The following is a 12,547-nucleotide window of genomic DNA, read 5'->3' as shown; positions in this document are numbered from 1 at the left end:
GACCAAAATTTTGATGAAATAACAAACTTTAGATACATCTAGGATGCTGTGATTTTTTTCAGCCCTTTAGGTTAACATTAACACTAGCAATAAATCAGCAAACTTTACCTCGACGGAAAAAATGTCACATTTGCAAATTAAACATCGTAGTGTGATTTAAATTTTATTGCTGGAGGGGCAATATGTGTCGCAGATTTATGATCGAATGCTTAAAGCTTACGATGGAAACTGCTCAACACAAAGCACAAATACAATTGGGTCGATAAGTTCAAATAAAGGCGAGAAGATGTCCCAAACAAAAAAGTCGCCAGGATACCCAAAATCCACCGCAGAAAACCTCCAGAAACTTAAAGACCCAATTATTAGAGATCCACGATTGAAACTGTCCTATTTAGCAGATGAGATGGGTGTTCCAAACCCAATAATTTGTTCCATGTTAACTGAAGACTTAGGTATGAAAATGGATTCCTTCTGTTGGGTATCAAAATTGCTTTTGGCATCTCAAAAACAAGATCGAGTTGCTTTTGCAATGCAAATTTTGAGCTTTTAAATGAAAACTGGAACCTGTATCATATTTTAGTAGTTGAATATGATACTTGGGTTTACTATTATGACCCGACGACCACACAATAATTCATGCATTGGAAGCACGGGGGATTTCCACCACACATAAAAGGAAAAGTGCAAAAATCTGCCAAAAAATTGATGATCATCAGTTTGAAGGATACCCAAGGTCTCCTCCTTATAAAATTTATTGCTAGAATTACTACGATAAATGGGGTCGCGTATGCAGGAACCCAAAAGGAGCTGCGTTCTGCGGTTGAAAAGAAACGCGGGGTCAAAATAAAGAGTTGGCCTTTTTTAGACGACAACCCACTAAGAATCATACCCTGTAAATCGAGCATATTTTGTTGAAAACCCTGTAAATCGCTGGGAAATGTAAATGACATGTACTTTGGTTCACTGAAACATGGATTATACAGTCTGACATTTATTATGTAATCAAAACGAGGTTAGAATTGGCATTTTATAGATTAGTAAAGTGGTAGTATTATGTTTCCGTAAACCACCGTAAAACACATGTAGTAAGTCCGTAAAACTTGGCCAATAATACAAGCATATTTCACTCTATATAATGAACGTAATACCCCAATATGCGCGGCCACGCTTTTCTCGCCTCACCTCCTCGCAGCAGTGAGATCTTGGACGGTGTCTCGAGAAATCTCTATTAATTTGACCAACTTGTCAATTTCGAAATTTTAAATATTCGAACCATTGGATTATCCGAATCGGTGTTGTACAATCCTGTTTGGTAAGTTTTCTTAGAAATTATTGGCATGAGAATTATATGCAACCCGGTTTGCCTTATCGCTTTTTATTTTGTATTTAGGGACTACAATGTTTGCTGTTGTCCACTTCACGTCATCAGACGACGATTCAGTGCAACTCGTTCCGTCATCATGGTTGGATAAGACCAGAACTCAGTGTCGGTGGCCATCGGGACGGAAAGCAAATCAAATTTCTGCATCCCTTATCAAATCCTGCTCACTACCACAAGACAATTGGCCTTATCTGCCTTGTTCGTTTAAGAAATCTTTTTGTAAGCACAAAATATATTTAGTTAAAATTTATATGAAATTTTTTAAGACATAATTAGAATCTAAATCGTATTTTTTTGAATTACAATCTAGCTGATTATCAAGCTGGGAGACGGACTGAAAAGAAAATAGCAGAAGATTCAAATCTCTCTTCCTCCGATCCTGACGTTGGGGCTGGCAGGTCAAGGAAAAGATCCAGAATTACGAAGAAATTATCAAAACACATTGATGATTTGCGGATTTGGATGATGATTTGCGGTCGACCTCCCCTGTTATTGAGTCGGATGATGAAGCTGTAGCAAAACTTCCAAAACTCGGTAAATCTTGAAGGATGAAGGATTGTTTGACCAAAGTGAGATATCGTTGTATACCGTAGTTAAATTTGTAGGTCATAACCCAAACAACGTGGGACAATTCAGTCAGGGGATTATTGGCACGAGCTCGGTCGACCACATCGAAGAATTAAACAATCCTATGTCAACTACTTATTTATACGTGGATGCAAATAGTCTGAATTTGGACTTGAATGAAGAAAATATGGATTTGGAATCAAGGAATACAGATGAAACTGATCGCAATTTAAACACCATTAGCACCTTCATTAATTTGCCACCAAGTTTGCCGACGAATTTGCAGCCGGAATCACATCAACCCGTCGGGAAAACTTTTACAGAGTTGTGGAATAGACAAATTGGTATGTTTTTTTTATTATTATAAAGAATTCAACTTGGAGCTATTTATACAAAAATGAACAAATATTTTATTAGCTCTTGAGAAACTTGTGGTTTCATCGTTCTCAGCAATTAACAGTGGAATCGGTCAACTACTTTTAAGAACTAAACAACCCAGTAAATCCAAAGAAATACAGCTTCCAATCCAACTACCGTTGCAGTCAATCGAGGACGTCCAAAAGTTAGAAGAGTGGATAACTCTGGAATCCAACGCTCAAGATTTGGTGAGATTAATCCAATAAAAACCAATATCAATTCTGTCATTCCAAATAAAAATATGCATCTTAATAAATTCAGGTGGAGGTCCTGGGCTCATTTGGAGGAACAACGCCACAGAAGGTGGTGACTACTATGTTATTAAATCTCCTGTCTAACTCGTTGGCAATTAAAACGAATTTCATTGGAGCAAACGATAAATTTGGATTCAAGGATTCCAAGCTGTTTGCATCTGTAATTAGTAAGTTAATAACAGTGGTCTAATTATTTATAATCTTATTTAAATTTATTAATTAATAGTCAAGATAAAACTCCTACAATATATTTAATTGTAGGAGCTCTTAACGAAAACGACGTATGCCGATCTTCAAAGAAAGCTGAATTTATCAAGTGGATTCAAACTTGGTTACAGAACGCCAGACCAAAAAAGAACGAAAATGTCGTACAGAACGAGGCGGAGGAAAATTAATCAAGAGATCGCATCTAATCTAAATTTTTTAAACATCTCCCAACAAGTATCTCAAGCTGAAACCCCATCCCCACGCGGTGCATTATTTTCATATCGTAAACAATCTATCCAAGACCTTCCAGATTTAGTCATTGATGAACCAGATCTCAGGATTAGTTTAGCACAATCTAGTACAGAAATTTTATCTTTGCCGGATAGTCTTAGACAATGGAGTTTTAATAATAATATTACTCATCATGCGCTGGACGCGCTGTTAAAAATAATTTCACCGCACATTCCAGAGTCTCAAAACTTACCTCTTTGCTCAAAAACATTGCTACAAACCCCTAAAATAATTCGAACCACAAATATTGTAGGTGGTAAATATTTTTACTTTGGTATCAGAAAACAAATTGTTAAATTCTGTCAAGCGGGTAACTTTTCATTGTCAAAATTACCAATTGTATCCAAAATGTGTCAGAATTTAGGAAATGTTATTTCAATTAGTATCGGAACCGACGGTTTTCCTGTATGTAAGAGTAGTAATGTACATATGTGGCCTATTTTGTTCATAATTGATCAGTTCAGAGGGTTGCAACCGATGTTGGCAGGTTTATATTGTGGTGAAGGTAAACCAGGCTGCCTTAAAGAATTTCTCGAGCAATTTATTAATGAAGCTAGAGATTTAGAAATTAATGGAATAGATATTTGTGGAGCACATTACAATTTTAGGATTAGTTGTATTATTGCAGACGCCCCTGCACATAGTTTTATTAAAGGTTGCAAAAATCATAATGCCTATCACGGATGTGAAAGATGTATAGATGAAGGCGAGTGGGATAAAAGAGTTTATTTTTCGTTCAAACCATCTGCAGATAGATCTGATGATAGTTTTAGTGAAAAAAGAGATGCAGATCATCATATGTATGATTCGCCACTAAATATTTTACAAATTGGACTAGTGTCACAGGTAGTTATCGATTATATGCATTGCATATGCTTAGGAGTAATGAAAAAGCTCTTGTTGTATTGGATTTCGGGTCCCCTCAAAACTCGCCTACCATCAACATCCATTTCCCAAATTTCGAATTATCTGAATTCTGTCTCAAATCATCTTCCATTTGAATTTAAAAGAAAACCTCGTGGATTGAAGGATGTAAAGAGATACAAGGCTACGGAATTCAGGCAATTCTTGCTATATACAGGGCCTATTGCACTACGTGGAATTTTGCCTGATAATTTGTACAGATATTTTTTATTGCTAAGTTCTGCTAGTTATGTTTTACTATCATGCAGCGCCAGTGACCCAAACTGGAACGCCATAGCCAGACAGTGGATGCACAATTTCGTTGAAGGGATGGCATTTAATTATGGAAACACGCCAGTCATTTATAATGTGCATTCACTTTTGCATATTTCAGATGATGCTAAAAATTTTGGTGGCCTTGACAACGTTAGCGCCTTTCCCTTTGAAAACTACTTACAATTCCTAAAGTCGTTAGTTAGAAGTAAAAGGTTAATGCTGGAACAAGTAGTGAAGCGTGTTACAGAGCATGACAATTATAATTTTATAAGAGACAGGAAAATAATAAAGCGTGGAGCAGTTGGGATCAAAAACGGGTTCGCTAGAAAGTATTATTTACCAAAATTTTCTGTAGGTTTAAGAAAGGGAGACAATTGTTTTGTTTTAAGTAATGATCAAATTGTACTTGTTGATAAAATTAAAATTTGTAGTGATCATCGTGTTATTGTCGTTGTAAGAAAAGTTTTATGTCGCACGGATATTAGCCGGTACCCAATACGAAGTAGCAAGTTGAACATATTTAAATGTGGGTCAAGCGTGTCTGATAGGATTGAGTTAAATATTTTAGATTTGAGACAAAAATGTGTAATGTTGCCGTTTAGAAATGATATTAATTCTTTCGTATGTATTCCTATGTTAGAAAATTATGCAAATTAATTATAATTAATATTTAGTAATGCCTTTTAAGTAATTTAATTCATTGTAATCATCAATTGGGATTTTTCTTAAGAAATTGTAATTTTAGCAATGCAATATAATTTCAAATGATTTTACACTCGTTTTACTGCTTTATAATACATCAGTCTAACGAACATCCCATGTCACAATATTACGGTGGAATTATACTCGTTTTACATAATTGATGTATCACTGTAAATTCAATGTTTTACGCACGTAAAATTAATGAGTATTAAGGCCGTCACTTTCTTCCAAGTACTGTGCAGTTTACTGGGCCTTTTTACCTAACGTAAAACGCCTGATTCACAGGGAAAATTCTTATTGGGAACGCGCCACCAAATACCTCACTGTTTTAGAGAGCTGATGCAGACGAAAATCGCTTTACCTGCACAGACCACCCCCCGTGCAGTCCAGACAGGACCCTTAGTGATTATTATCCGTTTCAAACGTTGAAGAAAAACATCAGGGGGAAACGATTTTAGGATGATAATGGAATCAAGTCGTAAATTTTTGCATATTTTCGAGGTAAATTTGGATGATTTGTTGCGGGTGTTTCTTTTAACCGATTGAGCTGAAAAAAATCACGACTTCCAAAATGTTTTTGAAGTTTGTTATTTCATCAAAATTTTGGTCAGAAACAGTGCGGAACATACCTTTTGAAAATCAATAATAAAACACCCACGTACATATGGGAAAAACCCTAATTTTGATGGCGAAAGGCCCCATCCGCTCTACTTTTTCAGAGAAGCCATAGCGTTTGGAAAATCCCATCCAAAAATAGTCAGCCACGGATTTTTCATTGTTTTCCCCTGAGCAAAATGTTAAAAGGAAATAAACAAAAAGTTCGAGTGTGTCAGGATAATTGTTGTTCACTATGTAATGAAATGTTATTGACAAATTGACATGTCAGAAATGTCCAATTTGTCAAAAATTTAAAATCTGTGACAAATATGACAAGTTCAAATTGTCATAATTGTCAATTTGTCATAAATGCTCAATTTGTCCACCTGTCTTGACATACATGAATGTTCAACTTAATTGATCGTAAGTGTCAAATATTTCCATCATGTTTGTCAAATGTCCAATTTGTTCATCATATGTACATATTGTCATGATTCATGACTTATGAATGTCGGTCAAATTGGAATTATGACAAATTGGATGGTCAAATATGACAAATACGACAAATTTGACAAATTGGGACAATATGACAAATCTGAAAAAATTACCACTCTGAAATGCCTACATACCGAATGCTGTAATCTCAATTGATGACGAACTTAAATTCATCCCAGAAATTAGCTCCCCTAGCTTCGCAGCTAAAATTTCACTCTGCCGCCCAGCCTCAAGGAAGGTTTCTGTGGAGACATTTAATAAAATAGTTAAATACTTATGACATTTAAACATTATGTAGGTATGTCATCTCATCATGTTATTCATATCATAAAGATTTAGTTTTGCAAACAATTAATGTCGAATCGGATTAATATGTCGAAATGAAATTGATTTGTCCTTTTTCGAAATCTAGGTGGGACATGGAAAACGGTTCCCTTATAATTATATCTTATGGAGTTAATTAATTCTATAATATTGCGTACTTTTGCACCTGTTAATGAAAATTTCTCGCAACCCATCATCCTCAAGGCTTGGGGACGTCCATATATTACGTCATCAAAAATGTGGGTCCATAGTTTTGGCCCGTTAATCTTACTCGTATTAAACCTAACATGCTTAAGATAGGGAAGGACTGGATGGGTGGTTTAAAAATTGGCGTTTTTTGATCACGTAACATATGAACGTTACCTTACGCTAAATTTTGAATTACCTTTATTCTGATCAGCATTGAATAAGTAATCGGCAATCTTATTTCCCAAAAATATTCCCAAAGCTATCGGTAGCACATCGGTTAATAAGCCAACCATTGCAAGTCTTCACCCCTAAAAAGACATTAATTCCCAAACAATTAAAGTAAATTGGGTAACAAACATCCGGTAACAAGACCATAACCACAGGGTGACTATTTTTACCGATTGGTACATAGTAAATTTATTACCTCACTGCTAATAAAGGAGACCAGGGAGTAAAAAAATCAAACCAGAATTGTTATTAATTTACTACCGCTAAATAGGTGACGAATTTACTACCATGGTGGTAGAGTTACACACATAGTCACCGCCTGGTAATAAGGTGTTACCAGACTTTCTAGAGTATGTCCATACATAGGTACACAAGTTTGTTTGTGTCAAGCTATTTTGTAGCCTACTTCAAATATTTAACACAAATTAACAGTATGCACTTATTAAGTTCAAAATGCACTAAATCCACTTCCGAACTAAAAAAGATTGTCGATGGATACGCTCCAGCTTTGTAATTTTGCACGTACATAAATGGTGATATTTTGGAATTATATAATTTTACATATAATTTGTTTAAATTCTATTTAGAGTAATTCAGTGAATCGATCCCTATAGATTTGGTTACTCGTAGATTTGTAGATGTGTAAATATGTATCTATGAGGCTAAGTCATAACGGGACTTTTTTTCAATCCTGCAAAAGGTATACCTTTTATGGTCAAAGGTACAGGTATATATTTATGTACATGCATACAGGGTGGTTTAAATGTCATGCTACAATGGAAAATTCTTCAATGAGAAAAATTTCTGAAGTTCCATCAGTTACGCAAATTTTGTCTGTGAATGGAGGTCAGCATTCTATCTAAAAATTTTGTCATCAGTTTCGATAACAATTATCTAACAAAAATTTCAATCCAAAATGTTGTAACTAATGGAGATTTAGGGACTTTTCCCTGTGCAAGATTTTCCATTGTAGCGTGACATTTAAACCACCCTGTGCATATGTACATTTGTAGCTAAATACCAGTACTTTTGACCATCTGAGTATGTATATGTACATATATGTTTGTGTGCATCGCAGTAAGTCTCCACACTCTAAAAAACATTGTCACCCTTCTAAAAAGTAAATGCAATCTGAAATTTTGCAATAAGTTAACTGTATCTCCTAAATCCAGAGTAACGTCAACCTGATAAAGAGTAAAGTTTACTCTGGATTTGACATAAATTACTTAAAACGTTTACAAGGACAAAATTTTATTATGCCTAGAAATATAATTACTAATTATAATTAGTCCTCAAACGTATGTATACATACGTACTTCTTAATTTCTACATTGTGTGATGAATGCGTTATTAAAATCTAACTTATGGATGCATGGTTCATAACATCGTAGAAGCCGGACACGATCTTTTGTCAACGGGTTTAATACTTATAACATGACATCATACTTCGACTGGCATAGGTTTTACATATGTACATAATACATACATAATACATATTATTCATATATATTATTCATTATTCATTCGTATTCATTCATATAATTACATATAATATATATACATACATAATAAATACGAATCTTCAATTTATTTAAATTCCGTACGACAAACTCGGGATATACGAATCTATGTACCTAGTTTAGTATTCGTAAATCTTGGTTGCCACTAGGATATTTCTTTTGGGGTCCAGAAACGCCGACGTTTCAGAAGTTATTGCCCCATAGATCGGCCTAGTTAAAGGTGCCCAAGGCTGGCGGTAACGTGATGCTGTTAAAGTACATAATTTCAAGGTTAAAATTTCCAAAATTTTAATACATGCACTCTTAAAAATAATGTTCCCATTTTTGAAAAGTAAATGCAGTCCGAGTTCTTAATTAAGTAAACCGAACTAAATCCAGAGTCCCGTTAACCGGACAAACAGCAAAGTTTACACTGGATTTAGTTTCGTTTACTTAGTACATAATTCACCGTGCACTTACTTTTAGAAAGGGAAACACTATTTTTAAGAGTGCAGAAGACTTATTTTTTAATACTGTAATAAGGGATAAACGAGGTAATGGGTGAAATATCCCAATTTCCCTCCAAATTTGCAGGTGTGTACAGAACAATCCATCCTTTCAGCGGGACCGGGTCGACAAATTTGCAACGATTAATATCCGTCAGGAAGGCAGATTCAGTTTCAATATTGGTTTTAAATCCCAAATTTATAAAAAAACACACCCTTAAAAATAAGGTTGCCCTTCTGAAAAGTTAATTGAATAAGAACTCGGTATTAAAAATGGGGGCGCAAACTAAATATATTCAACCCAGAATTTTTTTTGACCTGCCCAGTTTGAACAGCCAAAACGTTAGATAGGATACATACTTAGACCAGATGTGCAAAATGCGGGCTATTAAGGGCACACCAATTTCGCGAAAGTGCTCGGTTTTCAGGAGCTATCAATGCGAGAAAAACCTGAAATGCTGTTGCACGGCAAGGCAAAGATATCGAAACTCGAGCGCTTTCACGAACTCGCGCGCCCATAACTCCGCCAATTTTGCGCATTTGTTCAAATTCCGTACTAAATCTTTGTTCCAATAGCGTTAATCTCTCAAACTGAGCTGGTCAAAAAATAATCTGGACTTAACATGTTTTGCCTCCCGATTAATAAATCTGGAGTAAATTTTGCTATTCATCAGGTTGCTCTGGTTTTAGTTTAATTAGTTTACTTAATTTATACCTAAGCCTGCATTTACTTACTTTTCATTCAAGAGTATAGCATTATTTTTAAGGGTGTACACACTCTAAGAAACTCGGTAACTAAGTTATTACCAAGCAGAGTATCTATACATATGCGACTCTACCGCATGGTAATTAATTTATTATTGCGTGGTATACATTATGTTACCGAACCGGTAATAACCCCGGTCGCGAAATTTGACAATGTTACCAGTTGATAACTAATTTTCTATCACTCAATAATAAATTTATTACCAAGCGGTAGAGTCACATAGGTACTCTGCCTGGTAATAACTTAGTTACCGGGTTTCTTAGAGTGCATACAAACAACAATTTCAGTGAGAAATACTGAATCTTTTTTACCTTCTACGATTACAGCATGTCCATCAATCATAACACGGATCCCTATTTCCGCCTTGTTGAAGGAAGAAAGTTGAGGAAAAATCCTAATTTTGATGGCGAGGGGCCCCATCGACTCGAGTTTCTGGGGGAAGTCGTAACGATCGGAAAATCGGGTCCAGAAAAAGTCAGCCACAGATTTCTCCTTGCCTCCCCCTAAGCATAATGCACAAAAATTGAGTTTTTCCAAGTTAACATGTACATGGTCATACATGTATGACAAATTCGACAAATATCGGCTTTGACACACCCGGGGTGAAAATCATATGTCGAATTTTATATAATTCTACACAAGTGGCCGGAATTGTGCTGAAAAAGTATGAACGACTCCGCATAAAACTACGGACAGGTATATTCTGCAGAAAAATTTAGCACAAGTATGCATATTTAATTCTGCATATTTTGTGCACAAATTGTTCCTGCATAAATTTGTCTGCATAAAATCCAGCCAATTCTATGCACAAAACCCAGCCAAATTTTTGCATGAAATCCCTTAATTTTTTTTCCCCGGGCATACAAGCTTAATCCCTCTACATTACACAATAATTTTGGAAACGAAATCAGAATCATAAGGGGACGTTAAAATAAACAAAAGGTTAAAATAAAAAAAAAACACCTACCGTACGCCGTAATTTCAATCGATGGCGAAGTTAAATTCATTCCAGAAATTAGCTCCGCCATCCTCGCAGCTAAAATTTCAGTCTGCCGCGCCTTGTCAAGAAAAGTTTCTGAAGAAATAATAAAAAATGGTTAAACACGACATTTATTTAAGCATTACGTCATTTAGTTATAAATACGTTAAGGTTTTAATTTTACGAAATTTTCTGTCGAGTCAAATTACTTTGAGGAAATAATACATATATTACGTCATCAAAAAGATGGGTGGATAGTTTTGGGTCGTTTATCCTACTCGTGTTAAGCCTTAACATTAATAACATTAAGGGAATAGGTGGGTATAGATGATCAAAAAATCAGCTTTCCTTGATGACGTAGCATATGAACGTTCCCTTGCACTAAATTTTCAATTACCTTTATTCTGGTAAACATCAACCAAATAATCGGCAATCTTACTTCCCAAAAATAGTCCAAAAGCTATCGGTAGCACATCGGTTAATAAGCCCACCATTGCAAGATTTTCACCTCTAAAAAGACATTAATTGCAAGTTGGGTAAAAAATCCGGTAACAAGCCGCCATGGTAATAAATTAGTTACCTCGTACGGATAGTAAATTAATTACAATTCTAGTTATATTTTTTATACTCCCTGGTCTCCTTTATTACCAGCCGCGGTAACTATTTTTTACCGGGTGGTAATAATTTTATTTTACCGCACTGCTAATAAAGAAGACCAGGGATTAAAAAAATATAACCAGAAGCGTAATTAATTTACTATCTGTACAAGGTAACGAATTTATTAAAATGGCGGTAGAGTTACACATATATTTAGTCACCGCCTGGTAATACGCTGTTACCAGATTTTTTCAGGTGTATATGTACAAAAGTTTAGTACCGTGTTAAGCTACTTCACACCTTACAGAGGTTAGCAATATTAAGTTAAAAATGCACTAAATACACTTTTTACTACTAACAAAAGTGGTAACGAATAGTAGTGTCGATTCATACACTCTGCCTTTGTCACTTTTCACATATGTAAATGTGATATTTTCGAATTATATCACGTTAAATATAATTTGCTTAAATTGGATTCAGAATAATTAGAAACTAACCCTATGTATTGGTTTCTCGTACATTTGTTGATGTGAAAATATGTACGAGGGGAAGTCATAACGGGACTTTATTTTTCAACCCTGCAAAAGGTACAGGTATTTAACTACCTATACCTTTAACCATCTATGTATGTACATAGGGGCCATCCATATATTTCGTCATCAAAAACTCTCAGATTTTAGCACCCACCCATCCAACGTAAAAATTAAGGGATAGGGAATTTTAACATTGGAAAGATACGAAGACCTAAACCACCTAGCCACTAAAATGATCACGTAATGTATGGACGTTCCCATATATACATCGCAGTACCCAAGTCTCCACATTCACAAAAACAATGTCACCCTTCTGAAAAGTAAATGCAATCTTAGTTCTGCAATAAATTATGTACCTGTACTAAATCAAGAGTAACATGAACTTGATAAAGAATAAAGTTTACTCTGGATAATTTCCTTAACACGTTTTCAAGGACAAACTTTTATTATGCCTGTAAATATAACTATGTACCTACATAATTGCATTTGAGGACTTACTTATATACTTCTACATTATTATGTATATTCCTTATTAAAATCTAACTTATGGATAGCTCCAAACCATAGCATCGTATTTTGGCACATAGTCTTTATAAACAGGTTTATTACTTCTAACATGTACATACTTCGACTGGCTTACATAATTGTACGTACATATGTAGATAATGCGTACCAACTTCCGCTCTCAGTGATACGATACAGATTAGCAAACAAAATCCACAAACATAAAAACCCGTTATGATTTTGGAATCAAAATCTAATCTTGAAGCTGCCTCGACTTTTGGATGTGACCAATTTGCATAGTGATTTAATAACTTTTTCGGTTTCCACAGTTT

General features: G+C 35.0%; 1 protein-coding gene and 1 long non-coding RNA gene across 2 annotated transcripts; both read right to left on the bottom strand.

The window, feature by feature from the left end:
- Positions 1-5,216: 5,216 nt before the first annotated feature.
- LOC118439188 lies at positions 5,217-7,462 on the bottom strand. The gene is made up of 4 exons (XR_004837275.1): positions 7,028-7,462; positions 6,800-6,911; positions 6,225-6,332; positions 5,217-5,783 (listed from the first exon to the last, which is right to left on the bottom strand). It is a non-coding gene; the product is annotated as an uncharacterized LOC118439188 (long non-coding RNA).
- Positions 7,463-8,065: 603 nt separating this feature from the next.
- On the bottom strand, positions 8,066-11,734 carry LOC118439166. The gene is made up of 5 exons (XM_035860253.1): positions 11,459-11,734; positions 10,979-11,091; positions 10,570-10,677; positions 9,914-10,105; positions 8,066-8,598 (listed from the first exon to the last, which is right to left on the bottom strand). The coding sequence occupies exons 2-5, from the start codon at positions 11,073-11,075 to the stop codon at positions 8,471-8,473; spliced, it is 525 nt and encodes a 174-aa protein (XP_035716146.1). The 5' UTR covers positions 11,076-11,091; positions 11,459-11,734; the 3' UTR covers positions 8,066-8,470.
- Between the last annotated feature and the right edge of the window lie 813 nt (positions 11,735-12,547).

The sequence above is a fragment of the Folsomia candida genome, unplaced genomic scaffold (assembly GCF_002217175.1).
Source record: "Folsomia candida strain VU population unplaced genomic scaffold, ASM221717v1 Fcan01_Sc031, whole genome shotgun sequence".
In the NCBI taxonomy this organism is placed as follows: Eukaryota; Metazoa; Arthropoda; class Collembola; order Entomobryomorpha; family Isotomidae; genus Folsomia; species Folsomia candida.
Note: the sequence above shows the minus strand (reverse complement) of the source record. Positions and strands in the feature narration are given on the sequence as shown.

Bases quoted from the DNA above. Each gene is read 5' to 3' on its own strand.
- LOC118439166 (XM_035860253.1), bottom strand. From the start codon at position 11,075: ATGGTGGGCTTATTAACCGATGTGCTACCGATAGCTTTTGGACTATTT. The intron at 10,106-10,569 runs GTAGGTGTTTTT...CATTATGCTTAG, and splicing joins GATTGAAATTACGGCGTACG to GGGGAGGCAAGGAGAAATCT. The intron at 8,599-9,913 runs GTAAAAAAGATT...GTACTTTAACAG, and splicing joins ACATGCTGTAATCGTAGAAG to CATCACGTTACCGCCAGCCT.